This window comes from Lepus europaeus, chromosome 7, assembly GCF_033115175.1.
Source record: "Lepus europaeus isolate LE1 chromosome 7, mLepTim1.pri, whole genome shotgun sequence".
NCBI lineage: Eukaryota > Metazoa > Chordata > Mammalia > Lagomorpha > Leporidae > Lepus > Lepus europaeus.
Window position 1 is genome coordinate 13,037,972 of NC_084833.1, and position 23,918 is coordinate 13,061,889.

At 41.2% G+C, this 23,918-nt stretch overlaps 2 protein-coding genes across 4 annotated transcripts in view; one reads left to right on the plus strand and one right to left on the minus strand.

The window, feature by feature from the left end:
* The window catches only part of ZFP91 (ZFP91 zinc finger protein, atypical E3 ubiquitin ligase), a 30,056-nt gene extending 20,402 nt beyond the window's left edge, over positions 1-9,654 (minus strand). Inside the window, exons 1-2 of one of the 2 annotated variants that reach the window (XM_062196095.1) lie at positions 9,244-9,654; positions 4,486-4,514 (exon numbers count right to left, since the gene is read on the minus strand). In XM_062196095.1, the coding sequence (XP_062052079.1) occupies positions 4,486-4,514; positions 9,244-9,602 (388 nt within the window). In that variant the 5' untranslated portion in view covers positions 9,603-9,654. The remainder of the gene's footprint in view (positions 1-4,485; positions 4,515-9,243) is intronic. The other variant, XM_062196094.1, reaches the window with a different exon arrangement.
* A 2,864-nt stretch (positions 9,655-12,518) lies between these two features.
* The window catches only part of LPXN (leupaxin), a 44,134-nt gene continuing 32,734 nt past the window's right edge, over positions 12,519-23,918 (plus strand). The window contains exons 1-2 of one of the 2 annotated variants that reach the window (XM_062197876.1): positions 12,519-12,598; positions 19,392-19,549. In XM_062197876.1, coding sequence (XP_062053860.1) covers positions 12,586-12,598; positions 19,392-19,549 — 171 coding nt within the window. In that variant the 5' untranslated portion in view covers positions 12,519-12,585. Of the gene's footprint in view, positions 12,599-19,391; positions 19,550-23,918 lie in introns of those variants that run through there. The other variant, XM_062197878.1, reaches the window with a different exon arrangement.

A 23,918-nucleotide genomic window follows, 5' to 3' on the forward strand; every position in this document is an offset into this window, starting at 1 on the left:
GGAACAGAACCTAGCAACTCTGATGTGGGACACATGTGTCTTAACTGCTGGGTCAAAACCTGCCCCTAAAACTTATATACTTTTAAAATTTTTCAATTAAAGAATTCTCTTTTGTCTAGGAGAGTGGGCTCCCACTTTCTCATCAATTAAAAAGGACCATTCTCCTCAAAGCAATCCACACCTCAATCTCCAATACCTACTGTTGTTTGCCTTACTCTTTTCTCTCTCCCTGCCTGGGCTCAATGACCTCCATTGTGTGTAGCTTCCAGGCATGCTGTCTACCCCTCAGAATCTGGAAATAAAACTCTTATACTTTCACAATGTAGTTCTCATAGTGAAGTCATGCCTAGTCAAATCCATTACCCCAGGGATCCCATGCGGGTGGATCTTTTGTCCTGGCCTCTACTGATTGATGGAGACAATAGCTACCAGGTAGGTTATGGAGAAGCTCAAAGAGTTTCCTTCTAAATAAGGTATGTGATTTATTTTTAAAATTTACTTACTTAAAAGGCAGAGACAGACAGAAAGAGAAGTCTTCCATCTGGTCCATTAGACCAGGCCAAAGCCAGGAGGACGTAATTTCATCCAAGTCTCCCATGTGGATGGCAGGAACCCAAGTACTGGGGCCTTCACTGACTACCTCCCCAAACACATTAGCAGGAAGCTGGATGAAGGAGCAGAAATTGGAACTAGGTGCTCCAATACAGGATAAGGAATCCCCAACAGTGGCTTAACCCACTGTTCCACAAGGCCCACCATCCCACACTGTGATGTACTGATTTACTGTGTACACTGCAGAAAGATTCAATCAAGCTAACTAAAACTAACAGATATCACTTCACTTTTTGTGGCAACAATGTTAAAAACCTACTTTATAATTTTGAAATATGTAATACAGTATCATTAGCAGTAGTCACCAACCAGTGCGAGAGAGGACTAAAACTTATTCCTCTAGTTTAAGTGAACTTTGTGACCTTTGATCAATATTTCTCTTTTCCCCATCCCTTCCCAGCCTCTGGTAACCATCTCTGCTTTTTCTGAGTTTCTGGTATTCACAATGGTTACAGAGAAAGAAATCATAAGGACACATTTTCTGTGCTGGTTCTCAATTTCTACAATTATCTCTCTAATGTGATTAAAGACATTAGTAAGTATATCCAATAGTAAAGAGATCACTAATAGTGCATGCTATGATGCAGTAACAAAAATAAGCAAACTCTTACTAATGGATACTCTTCATGAAACATTTAAGTGGCAAGGTTCTGGTAATTGTACATTTTGTTCCTTATAATATACTGGTTAAACTAATGAGAATTAAGAGTGACTAGTTGCTCCTAGTTATAAAATATAATTAAGTGGGGCCGGCTGTGATGTAACGGTTAAAGCTGCTGCCTGCAGTGCCAGCATCCCATATGGGTGCTAGTTCGAGTCCCAGCTACTCCACTTCTGATCCAGCTCTCTGCTATGGCCTGGGAAAGCAGTAGATGTCCCAAGTCCTTGTGCCCTTGCCCCCACAAGGGAGACCCGGAAAAAGCTCCTTGCTCCTGGCTTCAGACTGGCACAGCTTTGGCCATTGTGGCCATCTGGGAAGTGAACCAGCAGATGAAGACTGCTCTCTCTCACTCTGCCTCTGTGTAACTCTTTCAAATAAAATAAATAAATCTTAAAAAAAAAAAAAATACAAGAAAAGGATTTTTCAGGGATTCAGATTCCCAGTTTAAATACCACATAAATGACTTAAAAGTTTCTGTATTTGCCTGAAAGAAATACTGATCTCTTGTAGCTGCAGAATTGAGATTGCTGAAAACTAAACCCAGAGTGAGCCTCACCAATGCCAACCTGGCTACAGCCACTCAGTACCGAACCTGACAGTAATAGAAATCAACTATCAGGCTTCAACATAACACCATTCTCTGGGGTAATGCAATCTACCTATCAACCACGGGGTAATTAAAAAAAAAATCAGTATTCATAATGGTCCATAACTGAAAACTACCCAAATGCTCATCAATAGAAAAATGGATCAACTGTGGTACAATACCATAAAGGAATACAATTCATCAAACACAACAGAGGAATGTCACATAACTGTGAGCAAATGAAGCCTGATGAAAGAAAGTATATACTGTTTTCTTCCATTTATGTAAAAATCAAAACCGGCAACAAATCTGTGCCATTCAAAGTCAGAAAAATGGTTATATTTGGGGGTGGCTGAATTGAAAGATACACAAGGGAGTTTCTAAGATGCTAGTTACAATTTTGGTCAAATAACTGGGCTTGCCTATTTACAACATGTATACTCTAGTATAAGGATGTCTTTTAATAGCTGCTTAAAAGATCACCTGTAATCTTGTGGGAAAATGAAGAAATATCTTTCAGGTAGGTAACGACTACACAAACTACAGAATATAAATATACAGTAGCCAGATTGGAGGCTATCATGATAAGATATATATATCTCCATGGATTCTAACACAACTCCTTTCCTGAGCCAGGACAGAAAAGTGGGACTGATTTGGAGACTGAATTACCTACAATGTAACTTTAATCTCTCCACAGTTGCATAATATGCCAACTTCTGGTTTGAGACTCCTACACAAAGAACACTTAATTTCCACCATATTCTCCAAATTCTCCTCAAGGCAACAGAGTAATTTCTTCAGACATACTTTTTAGACACATAGGTAATTTTAGTTCTAATAAAATCATGCTTCATTTCAATCAAAATAGCTCTAATTTAGACTTGATAGTCACCTGTCTACATTTTCCCCAAAACATAAAACTCTACAAAATGATCTCTGAATAAGGAATGTTAAGATTTATTTATTTGAAATACAGACCAACAAAGAGCTTGAGACAGAGAAAATAGACATCTCCCATCTGCTGGTTTACTCCCCCAAATGCCTACACAACCAAGGATGAGCCATGCTGAAGTTAATTCAATTCGTATCTCCCATGCGCGTGACAAGCACCCATCTACTTGAGTCATCATCTGGTGCCTTTCAGGGTGCACATTAGTGGGAAGCTGGATGTGAGGCAGAGTAGCCAGGCACTCCAATATAGGATGCAGGTTTCCCAAGCAGTAACTTAACTGCTGTGCCAAATGCCCACCTCACGACCCTCTATTCTTAACCTATCTTCCAAGTGAACAGCAAAAAAAAGAAGAAAAAAAAAAAAAAGGCTTAACAAAATAATCATGCAAAGTTTTCCACACAAAAAATTTGTCTAGTATAGAATACTTCTGCCTGATATGTTGAGATATTAACCTCAATTTCAAACTTCAAAGAAACAAGTGAACTGAGTGTTGACACCCAATTAACTTACACCATAGCCATCAACACAAGGTATGTGTTCCTAGTCCTTTCAAATTGCATTAAAAAATCTGAGTTTTGGCCGGTGCCATGGCTCAACAGGCTAATCCTCCGCCTTGCGGCACCGGCACACCAGGTTCTAGTCCCGGTCGGGGCGCCAGATTCTGTCCCGGTTGCCCCTCTTCCAGGCCAGCTCTCTGCTATGGCCTGGGAGTACAGTGGAGGATGGCCCAAGTGCTTGGGCCCTGCACCCCATGGAGACCAGAAGCACCTGGCTCCTGCCTTCAGATCAGCGTGGTGTGCTGGCCGCGGTTGCCATTGGAGGGTGAACCAATGGCAAAAAGAAGACCTTTCTCTCTGTCTTTCTCTCACTGTCCACTCTGCCTGTCAAAAATAAAAAAAATAAAATAAAAAATAAAAAAAAATCTGAGTTTTAAACTTGTTTTTTTATGAAAATAAATATAAATACTTAGAAAAAATAACAGGTCATAAGTGGATCTTAAAAATTAATCAGTCAACTCTCAGCTTTTAAAAGCAGACTCTACGAGTTGGAAACTTGCAAAGTTAGGACTGGATCAAGTTTATATTCAACAAATGAAATATCTTTGAAAAATATACTTGTTTCAGCTATGAGAATGCAGTGTGTCTGAATTCAGCATTAAAAAAAGGCAGCCAACAAAGAGGAAAAAAGCTGTAGTGAAAAAGTGTCCAATGTGATGGAGGTAATTTTAATAATCCCATCTGTAAAACTAGACTAGAGCCTTTAAAAAGTGTTTGAAAACAAAAAAAGTGAACATTATCTCCCCCACATTACTATACAGATAAGCAGAAAACTACAGTCACTACATACTCATATATTTGGTTTGCTAAAACCCCAGAGAAATGACCTTAAGATTTCATTTAATTATTCACCAGGCTGAAATCTTAGAACACTCTTCCCGCATTCTTCAAACTGGTTCCCCATTACTGCATTTCTAAATATTGTCAAGATATTCTAGTATCCAAATCTGCTGTCAGCTTAACAATTCTATCAACTCCAATAATTTTTTACTTAATAAGAGTCACTTTTAAATGGAACTAATCTGAAGGATCAGGCTTGAAATTTTTCTATGTTCTAAAAGATTATGAAATCACCATCATCTTCACAGGAGAGGTAAGAATGACCAAGTCTTACCTTTATCAGTTGTTACTTTTTCTACACATCTGAAATAGAAATAAGAATCAAACATTAAGTGAACAATCTTGTATATTTTCTTAAAACATAAACATTTATCTCTTTTTAATTCATCTCTAGAGTAAGGTAGAAAGCATCTGGAGCAGCGCTAACAGTCAAGTCCAACTTTGACCAGTGATGGAAATTCTGTAGCTTAACTTTCCCATGTGGCTACTCAGCACTTGAAATACCAAGTGTACTTGAGGAATTTAATTTTTGATTTTTATTAATATAAATTTAAACAGCCACATGTACCTGTTGTAACTGACAACACAGAGCCAGAATATCATCCAAAACAGATTTTAACTGCAAACTGATACTAATCCAAAGAAAATATTGCAATTTTATTATATATGTGGTAACAGAAGAAAATGAATGTCCTTGTTTTACATAAGTGCAGTAACTAGCAATGAAATCATTTCTCTGTTCTAAAAGACTTCTGCCCAAAAAAGGGGGATGGAAGAGAGGGACAGACACAGCAAGTGTGGCAAAATCTCATGAACTGTTAAATCTAGGTAAGACACTGAGGTTTTAGTATACAGTTTTAAAATCTAAGGTTGTATATCGGCAATTTTCATACATACAAGTTTAGTGAAGCTTTTAAGAAGACCCTAAAATTGCTAAACTCGTATCAAACTCTAGATCTAAAAAGGCAACAGATAAACTCAAAAGATTTAAAAGATAAAGTACTCCCCATGTTTTTGAGAAAATTTCTCTCATATATCATTGATGGGTAAAAGTTAACATACTTTAGATCTTTATCATTTTTGGGGTGGGGAGAGAAGGTGAGTAAGCCTAATACAATCAAAGACCCTTTTGTTATAAAAGATAAGCAAATTTAGAAGCCATAATACAAAATCTGTCCTTACTAGGAAGAATAGCTATCATTTTCTGTTCCACATTTTTTTAAAAGTTGATACACTTTTAAATTATATTACCAATACCCAATTTAGTTGCTAATCACCCTAAGAACTTAAATGAAAACTAACATTACTAAATTTTTGAGAAATTGTAAAACAGACTTCCCAAGAACTTTCTGAAATGGTTCAATGCTTCTATCACAATCTATACTGATTGTTCTTGGATTCTGATCACTCGGGACATTGAAGCTTTCTCCAAAGGGCTGTAAGTTTTTAAAATTCAGAATATTACCGCTTCATTCTCACTACGCATGACTCTCAAAATGAAAACAGAAAAAAAAAAAAAAAAGCCACCTAAAGGTTTATTATCATTTTACTTTTAGAAAGAAAACACATCCAAAATGCAATTCCATTTACCAGAAATGCTTTCCTTCATCTGTAACTAATTGGAACCTGAAGGAAAGCCCCTAAAAATACTCAAATTTTAGCTAACACAGTTACTAAACAGCTAAATCAGAAGCTTTAAAATCTAAAATGCACAGGATAAACAGAAGATATACTATAATAAAAAGAAATCAAAGTTTTTTTAATTTTAATCTAGTCTTAATTTGAGAATTTCACGGTTTGCGTATTAGCAGAGAACACAGACACTTTCAATTACAAATCAAAAACTATCCAGAAACTATTTTACTAGTGTTACCAAATATTTGTTGTGGAATATATTTATATAAAAATTAAACACAAGTATATGAACACTGCATTTTAAATAATAAAATTACTTGAGAATCTTAGCTGTATAATTTATTGACTAAAATTCAATGCATGATTAGCCTAATTCTTCAGATGTACTAGGATATTTTAAAAAGTTCATGGAAAATGGAACTAAAAGATGTTTATTTGGGGGCAAAATATTTTGAAGTCTATACATTCGCGTTCAAGCTTGCATAACCTTTTTTTAGTATTAATTGTCTAGGTTTTGAATTATGATCCTGGCATTTAACTTGATGCCTTTCTCTTGAGCACATTTACTGAAAATTTTTTTTTACTTCCTTCCATTCACGGATATTTCCTTTACTCTTCCTATTAAATACCAAATACAATGCAAATATGAAGGTGTTTTGAGCTTATTAACTTTAAGAAACTTTAACAGTCATCATCCAACCACAAAGCTCATTTCATGAATTTATAAAAATATCAATTACAGATGAAGTAGGCCTATAGAGGTTAAATGACTCGCCCAAGGTCACTTAGCAATACAAAGCTGGGACCCAAAACTTTCCAATTCAAGTCCAGTGTTTTTCCACTGTATTATTTTGCCTTCTAACAGCAACAGAGACCTCAAAAACTCCAAATCTGTGTATTTATTGGCTTAACTTATTGTACATTATGCCACCTTTACACCAAGAGAAACAAATCTAGGTTCAACAGCCAACTATTAGGATTTTATGGGGGGAAAGAAAGATATAGAAAAATGACCTGAATAGCGTAAGCTGTTAATGCAGAGATTAAATTCCATGCTTCCCTTTTAAAATTCTCAAGATATTTGGAAAACACAGATGAATCAAGTTCAGGGACTCAATAAACTGATAAAATCTCTTGAAATGTCTGAAAGGATTATGTAGGCAGGAGTTTTATTTGCTTTTTCTTTTTTGGAAAAACGAGTTTTAAAATGTATTATATCACTGAAAATTGTTAAGTGATGCACATGTTTGAAAAATCTCCATCAATTAATGCATCTTCCCTTGCAGTGCAAGGTCCTTGAAGACTCTTATGTTTCCACTACCTAGCTCAGTTCTTGTACCAGGCTCAGCTCCTGCTCAAAGATGACTGCCAGGCTGAAATGTTTTGGGATTCTTTGATCTCCAGGCCAGACAGAAAATTGAAAACATTCAACAAAAACACTATGACAAAAATTAGCAATCCAATTAAAATTAACTTTAAGTGCACTGTCAAGAGATAATTATCTTGCTAAAGGTGGTTAAGAGAACACCAACTTCACTATCTGTTATGATACTGGCTGAGAGAAGTGGGGACATCAAGAATTTATAGATTACTGTTTCCTACCCACAGGGAATTTTGAGGAGGAAAACACTCTAAGGATTTAATTAAGTCATCTTCATTCAAGTTCAATTGTCTTAATAGTTACATTGTGGAAGTAAAATGACTCATTAGTACTCTTTGCCAAGAGTTAGGGGAACAAATAAATCATGACAGCAGTTAAAACCACCACTCTAGGTATCTTAACAGATACAGCTGTATTTCTCTTTCAAGTAGTATGTGAAAATGAAAGAGTATTTTAAAAGTATTTTATTAATCCCATTATGTATAATACCAAAAAAAAAAATTGTATTTCAGAAATAACGTGAAAGCCACCACCCCTGGCCACTCATACTTCTACTATGCCCCCACTGTTGAATACAGTGTCTTCCACTTAGTATTTTACTAAAGTGTCACACGTTGTGGTCGGTGGTTCACATGCTCTAATTCTCACAAACTCAGTGTCATGGCAGTTATTCCACATATATAATCCCTTACAGATAAGGAAACTGACAGGCTAAAGAATTTATCCAAGGAATTCATATCCAAATAAGGTTAATATTTTCAAATTTATAAAAGAATAAACCAAGTTTTTTCAACATAAAGTGCACCTACAGCAATTAAGATTCTAACTGCAGCTGATTTGTATATACAGATTTCTGTTGTCCACAGAACGAATTTACAACGAAGTGGGTAAATTCTGTTAAATGACCTTCAAAAATTTGAATGCATATTTAATGCACTACTTACTGTAGTCGTAAGACATCTTTAAATTTTATTCCTCTTTCTGAGAGCTTCCTAAGCCAAGGCTGCCAAGTCATAGACTTAATTTTGGAACGTATCTATTTCTAGGTTTAAAAATACTAGGTCTAGGGTAACCAAACCTTGCCACTATTTCTACCGGTGTAACGGGAACACTTAAAATTGACTTTTCCCTCGCCACCTTCCATATTCCCTGCTTTTACTAACTTTCTAATTTCAAAGGCAAGTAACATAAATGATGTTTTCTGTAATCAATTTAACAGCTAACAGGATTAACTTCTAGAACTTACAAACCTGAGTGCTTCAGTATTCTTAACAAGAGCTTGCGTTTTAAACAAATTTATGTTCCTGACCACTTGTTCATGATGGTTCAAGTTATTCTATCGCCTCTTGGAAAGAGCGGAATTCCTTTCAGAGGCGTCCAATTTTGAAGATTAAAGTCCCTACACTAAGTATGTGCAAAATTTAAAAAAATGTTACTTGGTAAGAACAAAAGCTGAAGAACCCAATTTTTGTTCTATGGAAGCGCCTACACCTGCAATTGGCACGGCCACGCCACGTTTGACCCTGAACGTGAAGATTTCTACAAACAGCGAGCACCCAGGTGGAGACTCGGAAGGGCGAGCACTGCGACAGCCAGGCAGGACGGCTCGCTCTCCAGCCTCTGGATGGATTTATTTCCTCAGGCGAGGTCCGTGCTGTGGATTTCCTAATGGGGATGTGATGTAATACTGGAGAGCCGCCGAAGGGAAAGGGATAGGCTGACAAAGGCGGTGCGGATGCCAGGGGAGCGAGGGGCCCGCGGGTGGCGGGGCAGCGGGGGCCGCGGCGCAGGGCAGGGGCGCCCCGCGGACCCTGGGGGCGGGGAAGCGGCCCGACCGAGGGCTCGGCGGGCAGGTGCGGGCCGCCGACCGGGAGCAGCGGGTGACACCTGGCGCGCCGAGCCGGCAGGGGGCAGAGCAGGCAGGATGTCACGTGGAGAAGGCGCTACGGGAGCCGAGAGGGTTTGCGTGCGGACAGAGGGGGTCTCTCCCACCGCCTGAAAGACTGCGTTACTCACAGGAGTCGCGGACTCTTCTTGCCCTGAACTGGAGACGGGGGCTTCGCGGCCTGGGACTGCTGCCCTGGGACGTCCAGAGGCCTGGCGCTGGGGCTGCTCCTCCGCCGGCGGGGATACTCGGCCTTCCTCCGGCGGGACACAGCGGCCGCGGCGGCGGCGGCGGCGGCCGCAGCGGCCCGGCCCCGGTCCCGACCGCCCCTCAGCACGCGGCTGCTCGTAGTGCCCGCAGGCGCCGCCGCCGCCGCCGCCTCAGGGGGCCGAGGTTGGGGCTCCTCCGGAGCCGCCTTGGCCGCCGCCGCCTCTCCCCCTTCCTGGTCCTGCTGCTCCGGGGGTCTCGGCTCTTCCGTCTCCCCCGGCATCAGGGCTCGTCCGTCCCCCACCCCCTCGACCCAGGCGGCGGAGGCGGAGGCGGCGGCGGCCGCGACGCTGCTCCCCCCGCCCCCCTCGCCTCCCGGAGCGTCCGGCTCACTCTCACCCTGCGCTCTTCTTTTCCCCCCTCCCCTCCGCCCGGCTCCGAGGGCGCCCCCCCACCCCCTGCCACTCACGGCCCGCTACCGCTGGCGGCGCGCGCGCGCCCGCCACACAACCTCTGCACACCAATAGGAAAGGAGGAACGGCCTCCTCGCCCCGCCCCTGGCGGTCTCACGCGCAGCGACGCACCAGGTTCCCTCCCCCACCTCTCCCTTCAACCAATCAGGAAACGGCTCTGAGGGAGCGCGCGAGGTTTCCTTCCCCGCGCACCCGTTCTCACCGTTAAACGGCTGCGTCTCGCGACAATCCCAAAGTGACCTTTCCCCCTCTCCCGAGTTCAACGCGAGCTAGGGGCAGGAGGAGGGGCAGGTGTCGCGAAGAAGGTGGACGGGGAAAAAACGCACCTTTCCCCGCCTCGCGCGGGCTGGCTGCGCGCGCACCTGCCTCCCTAAGGAGCCGCGAACGCCACAAGGGCTCTTTCTGCCCTTCCTTAGGCCGCAGAAGTAGCCTGGGTGTCCTTCCGTCTCCACCCCGTCCCCACTTTCCTGTCTCTGGCTTTTCTGTCCCCAGCGCCGCCAGGTCTTGCGGGGAGAAGGGGGAAATTTTTTGAGTTGTCGCTTCTCCTTTAAGAAAAAAAGCCCCGTCGGCTGCCGGATGAAAGTCTCCGAAAAAATGGCGTCGGCAGAATGGAGGCGGGGCCGAGGGGGTAACGAGGGCCCGCCTCGACGCATGCGCACGATAACTTCAGCCAAGTGCATTGTGGGAAATGAAGTCCTGTTTATCCTAATACGTGCAGAAAGAAAAAAAAAAATTAGGAAGCCGGAGGCGGAGAGGATGCCGGGAGGTTTTGACTGGCGACGGGAAAAGTAGTTTGCTCTGTCGCCGGAGTTTACTTTTTGAGGGAGGTAGTGTTTCCGGGTTAGGCCGGGACGCCTGCGTACATCCCGGCTCGAATGTTCAGCCAATTGCCGAGCAGGATTGCCTGCGGGAGGGTTCTGTGTTACTTCTAAGTACTTTGTTTTTTTTTTTTGTAACTTGGCCTCAGTGTGGTTTTGGGGATGGCCACACAGTAGACTTGGCTTCCCTCGAGGTAGCCAGATGATACCTCCTCAGGCGCCGTCCGGCGTTGCTGTTTGCAATGCTCCGGCCCGGTCCCCGTATGTCCGAGCCGGGAACTGAGCCTGGCTCCGTCGGGTCTCCGGGGGGCCCAGCCGCGATATCACGAGGACCGGGACTCCTCGGGCTCTCAGTGTTGCAGGGCGTGGGCTGACTTGCAGAGCTGCGGTGCTGGGGGCTCGCGGAGCCGGCGCGGGTGCAGGGCTGCTCGCGTGACTCCGCGGAGTGGCTGCGGGGCCCCGGCTCCCCGCCGCGGAGCGTCCGGGGCTGCGGTTCGGCCGCGTGGAAGCTGTCAGAGCTGCCCTCTGGGCCCCTGGCGTGTCTTCTGCGCGTCCGAGTCAGTGGGTGGTGCAGCCGGCGACGGGCGAGCTTAGCGCTTTACCCTTGAAAATGAAAGAACGCCTCCCGGGTTCCGAGGGTAAAAGCCCACAGGAAAGAGGATAGAAACAAGACCCGGGGTTCCCGTTCTGAGTTTCACATTAATCATTCAGCTAAACCGTAGACAAGTGCCGAGGGACGTTTTTTCCTTCCCGTGTGTTGACTCAGTTACCACTTTAGGCTACACATTTATGTTGGTATTGAGTGTTGGGGGACATTTTTTCATTTCCGTAAGGTCATTTCCAGTTGTAAAAATTGTCTAGCACAGCGTCCCTGGCAGTGTTTCCAGACTGCTCTCTCGGTGAGCGGACTTTTAGAGCAGCACTGACATCCAATGGCTGCTTAAAGTAATACAGAGAATTTAAGTCACACAGTGAATGATAAATGGATTATTGATTTTTTTTTTAAAGACCCCAGTGTTGTAGAAGAATGATAAATTCTGTTATTTTAGTACGATTCCACAAACCTATTCCACCACTGGGGAAATGGGATAAAATATATTTAACAGAGCCACAATTAAAGCTGTTTACGTACTACCTTCTCAAAGTAGGCTTTTTGTAGTGTTTTATTTCATTTAAGGTAGATGAAGTCACAGGAGTAAAAATGGAGAAGAGTTAATGTATTTTTCCGACACTGCTACACAGCTGTGTAACTAGGCCCAGCTGAGATTTGCAGTTTAAGCACGCGGTATCTTAAAACTTTCCAGTTTCCTTCTTCATGCCCCTTGTAGATGTTTGCATTTGAATCCGCTCAGTCAGCCCCTGAGATCCAAACATGAACCCATTTATGCTTTGCTTTTAATGGATTTACAGTCTGTCTGTCTAGGAAAAGAGGTAAGCATAATTTCTGAATAACTAAGTAAATACAGACTGCAAAAGTAGCTAGGGGCTAGTTAACTGCTATGGAAATTTTAAAAGGGATTTGCCTCAATGGTCCCCTAGGTTCACAGAAGGAAAAAAACAAGGCAGAAGCCCAGGCACAATGGGACATGTACCTTTGGAAGAAAACCACATGTGTGAATGGGCTATTCCCATGAATTCAAGATGAATCCCAGCATATAGTAGGTGCTCAAGTTTTGAAAAATTAATTTTGGATCCTTATCACCATATCCAATGCACTGGCGGAACTTAAATCTTAACAACCTGCCTTTCAAAGTCAGTCTCCTTTTAAAAACTGTGACCTACTTAAAAAGTAGAAGAAGAAGAAATGTACCAAATCAAAAGAGAGGAAGTGCTAAGCAAATACAGTAACCAAAAAGGGTTATAAAGGCTGCATTACGTTGTCTTGTTCAGTTCCTTTGCGGTCTTCTGTTCAGCACATGCCAAAAGCAGTTCTTCTTCACAACTGGTGAGACCAGAGCATCCTGGGTGTGGGGCCATGGAGGAATTGGGTGAGTGAGGAGCTTCTTGGGAGAAACAGAGGGAACGAAGCAGTAGCTACCATCTCTATATGTGCCGGGGTATACTTCTAGTTGTTTGAGGGAGATGATGGAAGATTTTATTTTCACTTTTGTCCTTTGCTCAACCAAGAGGGAACTGAGGAACTTGATTGGGAACATTTTGGGTTTACTCTTTGTAGTGGCACAATAGGCAGAGAATTCTGTGGTAACCACAAAGTATACTCCAGACAAATACCTTTGGACTGAATCACTTCAAAATTATCATTTTATTATGGGCATCTTCTTCTTTGAGGGCTCCTGGAGATACTAGGTTGGCCGCACAGCTGGGCAACGACAGAACGGGGATTTGGGTGAAAAAAGGAATCAGGGATTGGCAAATGTGTCACAAGGCGGAGAAATGGAATAGGCGTTCGAGAAAGGGATCTGCAGAGGTTGGAGAAAGATCAGTGTGGCTTCAGTTTTTTGTGATTTAGTATTAAGTCAAAAAGATATAGTGGCATAACTCCAATGAGTTTTGTTGCTAAGCCTTTTATTCAGAGAAATTCTAAAAGGACGGATTACTATGGCATGACAATATAATGCTTCTTTGCACTTCAAGGCAATTAAAGCCACCAGCAGAACCATCAGTCATGTTACCTAGAGAGAAACCTTATTTCCAACCTTTGGAGAATTATGTCTCTCATTGTTGGGACTCATTCCATAGCCTCTGCCAACTCTTGTTTCTGGCATCCTAACCAAAAATAACCTTTACCCAATTTCTAAACTCTGTTGATTGCATGGTCTCCTGTGCTTGTGCATGGTTGAGATGTATCAAAAGTGCAAACAACAAAAACCACAGCTTGCAATTGTGTTGTTTTTTCTTTTTTTAAATTGGAGTTAAATTGATTTAAGAGCTGAAGAAACAGGAAGAAGGGCAAGTAACTGGAGGGAAGAGATGTTACTTAAGAGAAAAAAGGAGGTGTTTAATAAGTATTGAACTGCTTTGGAGGCAAAGTCTACCTACCAACACATTGATACTAGGGTAGACTCGTTGTGGACTTGATTTAGAATCCAGATTCTTATGCTGTGTGAGTGTTGGGAGAATTTGAATTTCTCTATGTGCGAATTTTTAAATATAAATTTAAGGATACCTAATTTCATGTAGACAGTTCAAAAAGGGAACCGACATTTAGTCAGTGACTTAGGCCAAAACTGACATTTTCACATTTGTTAACTATTTCAGTGTCTGCAGCAACCCTCTGAAATAAGTATTACCCACTTTACTCAGATGAGAAAACTAAGAAAAACAAAGCTTGTTCAATATTACTGTAAGGAGCACCAAAATCCATTATTCTAGGAGTTCTATTTTATTTTACTTTTTATTTGAGAGACACAGGCAGACAGAGCTCCCAATCTCTGGTTTATCTCCCAAGCTCAATCCAAGTTTCCTACATGGGTGGCAGGAACCCAACTACTTGAGCCATTACCTGCTGGCTCCCCCAGTGCATATTAGCAGAAAACTGAAATTGGGGAACTGAGCTGGGAGTTGAACTCAAGATCTCTGATACAAATGCTGGCATCCCACGTGGAGGCTTAACCACTAGGCCGAATGCCCTCTCTTCTATTTTAGAAGTGTCATGGCAAGTGTTCTAACCAATGTGATAACTCAGATTTTAAAAATTGTGTTGTTTTGTATTTTCTGAGCAGTTTGGATGGTAAAAAAAGTACTGCCCAACAATGTAGAAAGTATTAAGCATCCTGGAAGCTAACATTTGTGTTAGTTGTACTGTTAGCTGCAACTCAGCACGCTGTTGGTAGCTTCACCTTAGCAGTTTCTTGGAACTATCATCAGCCCATCAGTAACCATCAAGATTTGAGGTGGGTTTTCTTCCAGTCTGCAGGGAAACAGTATCAAAGACACAATGGCTCAGAGAAAACATTTCCTCTGTGCAGTACTGCCTGGGAGGTTGGTAGCTTGTATCTATCTACCCAGTACACAGGGATGATAGGTGAAAAAGGAACCAGGCTCCAAATCACAACTTGTGGAGACCATGTCCCACCTCAAAAAACCTTACTTTACTTTTCTCTTATTTATGTGTGGTATTATTTGATTTCCACAAGTAAAAGATTATATAGATAAAGTTTTCAGATTAGTACTTCCCTATCTCCTAGCACACCCCCCCCCATATTTAATCCTGCATTTGTCATACTGAAATTAGTCATCCTCAAATTACAGAAACTGGCCAAAGGCTTAATCTCCGGGTGTTGGTGATATGTACATGCACAGGAAGCAGGAAGAAGAACGCCTGCTAACTCATGACCCGGAAGGCCAGCTTTAATAAGTTTGATTAGCTGGTGCTTTTAAGGGTAGCTCCCCACCCTCAGTGGTATGCTCTCCTTGTTCCTATAATCTCTGTTGTATATGAATTTTTATTAATCCAGGAGGATCTTTGATTTCTGGTTGGAGGGAAGCTTAGAAAATAGAAAAGAGGCTCTACTTTTATTTATTTTAAAGAATTATTTATTTATTTCGAAAGGCAGAGTTACAGAGAGGCAGAGGTGAGGTGGAGTAGGGGGATAGTCTTCCATCTGCTGGTTTATTCCCTAGATGGCCGCAACAGCTGGAGCTGGGCCAATCCAAAGCCAGGAGCCAGGAGCTTCTTCTTAGTCTCCCATGTGGGTGCAGGGGCCCAAGGACTTGGGCCATCTTCTACTGCTTTCCCAGGCCATAGCAGAGAGCTGGACTGGAAGTGGAGCAGCCAGGTCTCGAACCTGTGCCCATATGGGATGCTGGTGCTGCAGATGGTGGCTTTACCTGCTATTGTCACAGCGTGAGCCCTGAGGCTCTATCTTAATAGATACTGAGTAAAATTTTTGAATTCTGAAATTTGTAATTGAGTCTAATAAAATCCCAAGACAAAAATGTTTATTTTCTACCTCACTTTTCTTTCTCTTTTTTACTTATTTTTTTTTTAATTTTAAAGATTTATTTATTTATGTCAAAGGCAGAACTACTACAGAGAGGGAGAGGGAAACAGAGAGAGGTCTTCCATTTGCTGGTTCACTCCCCAAATGGCCACAAAAGCTGGAGCTGGGCCAATCTGAAGCCCAGAGCCAGGAGACAGGAGCTTCTTCCGAGTCAAGAATTTTAAAATATAAAAAAGTGGAGAAAGTAGTTCAGTGAAATAAGTTATACCCATCAAGCAGTTTAAGCAAACTTGACCAATCTTATATATATACCATCCATTTCTTCTACTCTTAAATTATTTTTTAAAAATTTCGTATGTTGCTTCATTTCATCATAAATAATTTAGCATTAACCTCTAAGATAAATATATACTTATACAAATAACCATAATACCAGTGTCATTTCCACAACAGCCATAATAGTAATTTCTCAATATCATGAAATGCCATTATAACACCTAAAATGAATAGAAATTACTTAATATTATCAAATATCATCACACATAAAATGAATTAATAGTAATTAATATGATTAATTACAATGTTGAATATTTCATTTTTAAAGTTTATTTAATCATCCAAATAAGGTTCATAGATTGAAATTATGCTTAACTTCTTTGAATTTATAGGTTTCCTCTCCATTGCTTTCTTTCCCACTACAATTTGTTGTTGAGAGATAGTTTGACCTGAAGAGTTTAGTTCAGTTTGCTTATCTCTAAAATGTTGCATGAAAGTCAACATTTTTGTAAGATGTAAGACTGCGAAAAGCATATGATTTCATTTGTAACAAATGATTAGGGAGCGGGTGTTGTGGCATAATAGGTTAAGCCCACTGCTTGCAACACCAGCATCCTGTAGGGGCAGTGGTTTGCAACCCAAGTACTCCACTTCTGATCCAGGTCTCTGCTAATTCACCTGGGAAAGCAGCAGAAAATGGCCCAAATACTTGAGCCCCTGTACCCACATGGGACACCCGGATAAAGTTCCTGGCTCCTGACTTTGGTCTGGCCCAGCCCTGGCTGTTGCAGCCATTTTTGGGAGTGAACCAGTGAATGGAAGATCTCTGTCTCTCCCTCTTTCTTTGTAACTCTGCCTTTCAAATAAATAAATAATAAAAATAAATCCTTAAAAATGATTAGGAATTTCCTTATGGCATTCAGAAATATCCAGGAATGGGTCTTGGGCATAGAAGTTACCACACCAGTTGGAACAACCTACATCCCATATCGAAGTGCCTGATTTCTAATCCTAGCTCCACTCCCGATTTCAGCTTCTTCCTAATAAGTGTACTGAGAGGCAGCAGATGATGTCCCAAGTTGTTGGGTCTTTTCTACGCACATGGGAGACCCATATTGAGTTCCCAGCTCCTCAGTAAGGCCTGCCCTAACTCTGGCTATTGTGAGCTAGTAGATGGAGCTCGTTTTTCGTTTGCCTCCATCTCTATATGTCTGCCTATATTAATATAATTAATAGCAAGAAATATCCATTCCTCCCAGAATCAAAAATAAATAAAACTGTGTTATGTTTTTGTCTTTTAATGATCTGTAAATTTCACTTTCCTCACTGAGAACTTTAGAACTAGGCAGGTCCTTATAAGTAATATAATCTAGTTTTTTTTCTAAAAAAAATTTTTTTTTTGAGAGGTAGAGTTACAGATAGTGAGAGAGAGAGAGACAGAGAGAAAGGTCTTCGTTCACTCCCCAAATGGCCGCCATGGCCTGCACTGCGCCGGCCTGAAGCCAGGAGCCAAGTGCTTCTTCCTGGTCTCCCATGTGGGTGAAGGGGCCCAAGCACTTGGGCCATCCTCCACTGTCCTCCCGGGCCACAGCAGAGAGCTGGACTGGAAGAGGAACAACCGGGACTAGAACCTGGCACCCATATGGGATGCCAGTGCCGCAGGCAGAGGATTAACCAAGTGAGTCACAGCGCCAGCCCCTTTTGTTGGACTTTTAAAAACTAACCTGTGGCAAGAAATCCACTAGCAATCCAAGATGAGTCTTGACCCCCAACTTGAAAAATACTGTTCTGATCTAATTGCTTCCTTATGTAGATGAGGAGACAGCTTCAGAGAAGATGTCATGTTCTAGATAATCCAGAGAGTTCCTGTGAGAATGAGGACTGGAACTTTCAGTTAGTGCTGTAAGATAGCCCATGTGCAAATACTGGTTTTGTGCTCATGAGCTTAAGCAAGTTATTGTCTCTTTCTTAATCTACAAAAAGGGGACAATAATATAATTTGCCTCAAGATATTAGAATGATTAAATGAAATGTATAAATTTGAGAAGTGGCTGGCACATGATAATTTTTATTGATTATTAATATTAGTAAATTTCATTATAACAAAATGTTACACCAGAGTGCTTCTAAAGTTCATTGACTTCCCAGCGGCAAGGGAAACAAGTCCCAACTATTTGGATTGCAACATCTTATTTATTTTGCAGTATCTCAATTTTCAGTTTTCTTCTCAAGCCCTTTCCTCCTCCATACCTCAAAAGACAGAATATTTACACTTTGTTTGATAATGTGCTTGGGATTAAAAAAAAAAGCACCAGGATAAAGAGTAATCATTAGGATAAAGAACTTTCCTGGAATATTTTTGGAAAACAGTAATATAATAGCTTATTTTTTTCTTATAGAAATATCGAGAATTGTTTTCTACTTGGGGATCTTTGTGAATAATCTTCCCCAACAAGCAATAAAAATTGGCACCTGCAATATAGTGTTATGGAACACTCCCAAAACTGGTAGGAGAAATTGCTACAGAATCCCCAAAACTGGGTCTGCTCACCCAACATGCAGGTAGCCAGTTACTGACACTAAGGTGGTGAGAAGGAAGTAGGGATTTATTGCAAAGCTCAGATCAAATAGCCAAGGAGCCATTGCTTAATTCCCAAGTCCCCTGAGGAATTAGAAATCAAGGTTCTTCTGGGTTGAAGTTGGGGTTGAGAGGTGTACAGTCAGCTCATGTCCAGGACCCTTGTTGGTGTGTAGTGCTCATTGCCCTCTTTCAGATGGTCAGGAATATCATTTCTTTGGGGAATTTTGACGATGGCAAACTGGGCTCCAGTCAGGTGGTAGTTACTTCCCACTTGGAACCTGGGGTTCCTGGAAAAGAAACTTTCAACAAAACTGAACATCAAAATGTTATCTATAGGGGAGGTAAATGACCTCATTGGTATTCTGATCAGAGACCCTGGAGTTGGCTGTACCACTCCCTCAATTCAGTGAGTCAATTTTAGTAAGAGATTGATTTGCAATCATATAAGCCAGACAAGGAAACTAAGCTAAGGGAGGGATTCTGGGAGACCATAAGAGACTAGGACTTGAGAGTATCTGTTATCTTTATGAAAGATACTTTATGGGGACCTGGTTTCAATAAGTCAAGTTATAGGGTGAGACTATGAAATGCAACCATACAAAATAAGAACAAGTGACAATATGTGAAGGCATTAAACATCTCCTTCTTTATTTATTTATTTATTTATTTTTTGACAGGCAGAGTGGATAGTGAGAGAGAGAGACAGAAAGAAAGGTCTTCCTTTGCCGTTGGTTCACCCTCCAATGGCCGCTGCAGCCGGCGCATTGTGCTGATCCGAAGCCAGGAGCCAGGTGCTTCTCCTGGTCTCCCATGCGGGTGCAGGGCCCAACATCTCCTTCTTTAAACACCAAATTCTTGCAGTGAAATAAAGAGTAAAGGAAGGTATTTGAAAATAGTTTTGACCCATGTGAAGAAGGCATTGAATGGTGATGGAGCAGTGTGCCAGGGGTTGATATTTAAGGGGAAACTGATTCCAGAAACTTGCATACTATTTTGATTCTCTTGTTTGTTATGATACAGATGCCTTGCTGGAGGAACTGGAACGTTCCACCCTCCAGGACAGTGATGACTATTCCAACTCTGCTCCTCTTCCACTGGATCCGTCTTCCAGAAAGGAGAGTAACCCTGATGAGACTTCAAAGCTGCTCTCCGTCCAGGATAGCACGAATCCCTTTCCGGTAACTTTTCATTTATTATGGAACCTTGAATGTAGATCTCGGAGTGCATTTCTGAAAACCAATTGTATCCCACATAAACTGATATGAAAGGAGAATTATATACCAAGAAAGACAGCAAATAACCCTTCGGTGATAAAGATTTTGTGTACATATGTGTATGTCTTATTTTGGGTTGTGTTAGTCTGAAGATAGAAATTTGTTTTCTTACTATTCTGTAGACTAAAAGTCCATGATCAAGACAAAGGTGTTTGGATCTTGATGTCAAGATTGACTAGATCTGGTGTCTCCTAGGGCCTCTCCTTGGCTTGGAAATGAGGCCTACTCACAAGTTTTGAAGCTCTCGTGTTCTTGAACATTCAAGATGGTTTTTTTTTTTGAAAGATAAGGATAATTGAGAAAATCACCACAGAAGAATAAGACTATGAGAAATTTTTTTTTTCTCATAATGTCATGCTAACAGGCAAAGTATCATATCAATTACTTGGTATATTCTGATATTACTTCTGGACATCAGAGATACACATTGCAGTTATTTTTTAAAATATTAATTAATTTATTTTTTTTTAACTTTTATTTAATGAATATAAATTTCCAGTATACAGCTTATGGATTACAATGGCTTCCCCTTCCCATAATTTCCCTCCCACCCGCAACCCTCCCCTCTCCCGCTCCCTCTCCCCTTCCATTCACATTAAGATTCATTTTCAATTCTCTTTATATACAGAAGATCAATTTAGTATACATTAAGTAAAGATTTCAACAGTTTGCACCCACATAGAAACACAAACTGAAACATATTGTTTGAGTACTAGTTATAGCATTAAATCAAGATGTACAGTACATTAAGGACAGAGATCCCACATCAGGAGCAAGCGTGCAGTGGCTGCTGTTGTTGACCCAACAAATTGACACTCTAGTTTATGGCACCAGTAACCACCCTAGGCTGTCGTCATGAGTTGCCAAGGCTATGGAAGCCTTCCAAGTTCCCCGACTCTGATCATATTTAGACAAGGTCATAAAAGACAGAGTGAGGATAGTAACCAATGATCCTAAGAGTGGCATTTACCAGGTCTAAACAATTATACAGCATTAAGTGGGGAAGAGGACCATCAGTACACACATGTTGGGAGTAGAGCCATTGGTGGTAGAGTAGAGGTTATGATTACAAAGGAATGAGGCCCAAGTGCACTAGACAGGGTCTAGAACAAAGGACAGAGTCATTATTAGAGGAGCTAAGAAAGGTGCTGTCTAAGCTACAATTAAGTTTTCTGATTGAGAGGCAAATAGAACCTGATAGAAGGGGCTTGATAATAATCTGGTGGGCTTTAGGCCTTGTAAGTTAAGAGGCCCAGACCTATCTATCTCTTCACATGGGGTATATCCTAAGGGAGGTGTGAACCTCCTAGGGGAAGGCACTCTGTTGACTTTCATTACTTGGCTGGCCTGGGAGGAGAGCTGGCCAGGTAAAGGCAGGTGGCATCTCTAACAAGAAATGTACAGTTCTGCCTGCAATGTTGCTGACCCTACTTGACCATCCCCTCAGCTGCAGTGGTCACTTTGGAAGTTGGGCTGAGTGAAGGGCTTTTCAGCTTGGAGCCAATAAGATCTGTGGCTCTGACCTGGGCATCCTTCGACTCCAGGGCAGGTCCATTTCCAGTGACCCAACTCTTGGCAGAGCTGCCAGGGCTCTTCACAAGCTGACTTCTGCTGAAGCCCAGACTTACCACATTGAAAGCCACTGCAGTGGACTGGCCTGTTGGGTCTCCTTGAGGGCAGATCACCGTACAGATCAGCCATTAATAGGCCTGCCACCCATTGCTTCTGATGCCGAGCTTTCTTTTCCTCCTGGTTTGTGTTAAAGCAGACCAGAGGATGCAAGTCAAGGGAGTGCCCATGTCCCATCTCTAATCTTCGGTGGCCTGAACTACAAGTCTATAGTCACAGGCATGTTCTGTAGTAGTTTTTCTAAGGTAGACAATGCCCATGAGGAAAATTATATTCTCACTTTAAAACTTTCTTTCCCTTTGGTCTGAAAGGGAGGTTTTTTTTTTTTCTACTTACTGTATACTTCGCTGATGGCGATGTGAATCTAGCTATGAGATTATTATTTAAGCTCTTATTTTGGCTATGCTATTACAGAAAAATGTTAGCCATCTCTTATAAGGTCTAAAGATTAAATTGTGCGTCCTACAGATTCCTTCATAATAGAATTAGTTCCCTACCTTGAAGAGAATAGAGAAATGAAAGAACAAGTTGGGCTTAGAATAGAGAAATGAGGGAGCAAGTCCTAGATCACTTGCTGACAATAGCAATATTACATGAATACTTAGCAAACCGTTTCAACCCTTAGATAAGAACTTAATAAAACATTTACCGGAAGGTCCAATGCCTTCTATAAATTTTAAGAATCATGTATTTGAAAACACCTCTTAAATATCTAAGATGGTGTAGTTTGTTTAACCAGTAAACTTAAGCACAACCATATAAAATGTTTTTAGTTTCTTTCTACCAACAAGTTTAAAACATATGATACACAGATTCAGGTCACACAAATTAAAATGTATCTTTGATTGATTTTAGCAGCTTAAATTTATGGGCAATCTTATCTAAAAGCCATTTAAAATAAAACTCTTAATAAAATTTCCCCATGTGGACATACAATATGTACGCACATATAACATAGCATAATAGACCAATATCAAAATCCAAAATATCTGGTTGAACTAAGATTCCTTAAAATCATGACATAACATAGACCAAATTTGATCATTGTTACAAGGTGATTATTCAAGTCTTTGAAAATAAGCACATAGTTAAATAACCCATAGCTCTTAATAAAAACTCAGCTGTTTTTGAACAATTAGAATTTAACAGACATCAAGAGAACATAATAGATTACTTTAACACATTGCTCTAACAGTGCATCAGAGTTTAATTCTATGTCAAAGAGAAATTGAGCTTCCTGTGATCTTTTGCTGTGAGGTTTCCTTCCTTTACCTTCTTTCATATTGGTGACCATGTTTCTGTGTTTCTGTGTGTAACACATCTTTAAGCATCTTTTGCAGGGCAGGATGAGTGGCAACAAATTCTTTCAGTTTCTGTTTGCTATGAAAAGTCTTAATTTCACCTTCATTCACAAATGAGAGCTTTGCAGGATATAATATTCTGGGCTGGCAGTTTTTCTCTCTTAGTACCTGGGCTATGTCTCGCCATTCCCTTCTAGCTTGTAGGGTTTCTGATGAGAAGTCTGCTGTGAGTCTAATTGGAGATCCTCTGAGAGTAATCTGACGTTTCTCTCTTGCACCTTTTAGAATCTTTTCTTTATGTTTCACTGTGGTGAGTTTGATTACAACATGTCGTGGTGAGGATCTCTTTTGGTCATGTTTATTAGGGGTTCTATAAGCTTCCTGTACTAAGATGCCTCTGTCCTCCAAACCTGGGAAATTTTCTGCTAGTATCTCACTGAAAATGCCTTCTAATCCTTTCTCCCTCTCCATGCCTTCAGGAACTCCTAGAACCCGAATGTTAGATTTTTTAATAGTATCCTGTAGATTCCCGACAATATTTTTTAGATTTCTAATTTCTTCTTCTTTTCTTTGGTTTGCCTGTTTCCTTTCCTGTTCTCTGTCTTCTAAGTCTGATATTCTCTCTTCTGCTTCGCCCATTCTGTTTTTAAGGCTCTCTAATGTGTTTGTCATTTGATCTATTGAATTCTTCATTTCATTATGATTTCTCGTCACAATCACCATTTCTTGTTCCACTAGTTGTTTCATTTCATTTTGATTCCTCCTTAATATTTCACTTTCATGAGAGAGATTTTCTATCTTGTCCTTAAAGGATTTCTGTAGTTCAAGAATTTGTTTTTGAGAACTTCTTAATGTTCTTATCAATTTTTTGAGATCCGCTTCTTGCATTTCTTCTATCTCATCATCTTCATAATCTTGAGTTGGGGTGTCTTTTTCATTTGGGGGCGTCATAGTGTCTTCCTTGTTCTTGTTACCTCGGTTTTTGCGTTTGTTGTATGGCATGTTGGAGATATTTGGTTTCTTCACTGTGGTGTTTTTTTTTTTTTTTCTTGTTATAGTATGACTCTAGATTAAGTGGACTGTCTGCTTTTGGTGGAGCCTTAGAGGCTTGAGATGGGTGTGGACTGAGAGCTGTGTTTGGTTCCTCAGGGTTGAGGGTGTGCCAAGATGACACTCCCAGGTTAGGTGTGGTAAATGTCTCTTTCTTTTGTTGATTCAAAAGGGAAGTAATTCCGCACAGCTGAATGTAATTGGAGGTAGTTAGCAGGCAAATGATATACCCACAGGAGCCAGAGATCAGAAGCTCTTTCCCAAGGACCACACAGGGAATCTCTGCTGCCCTC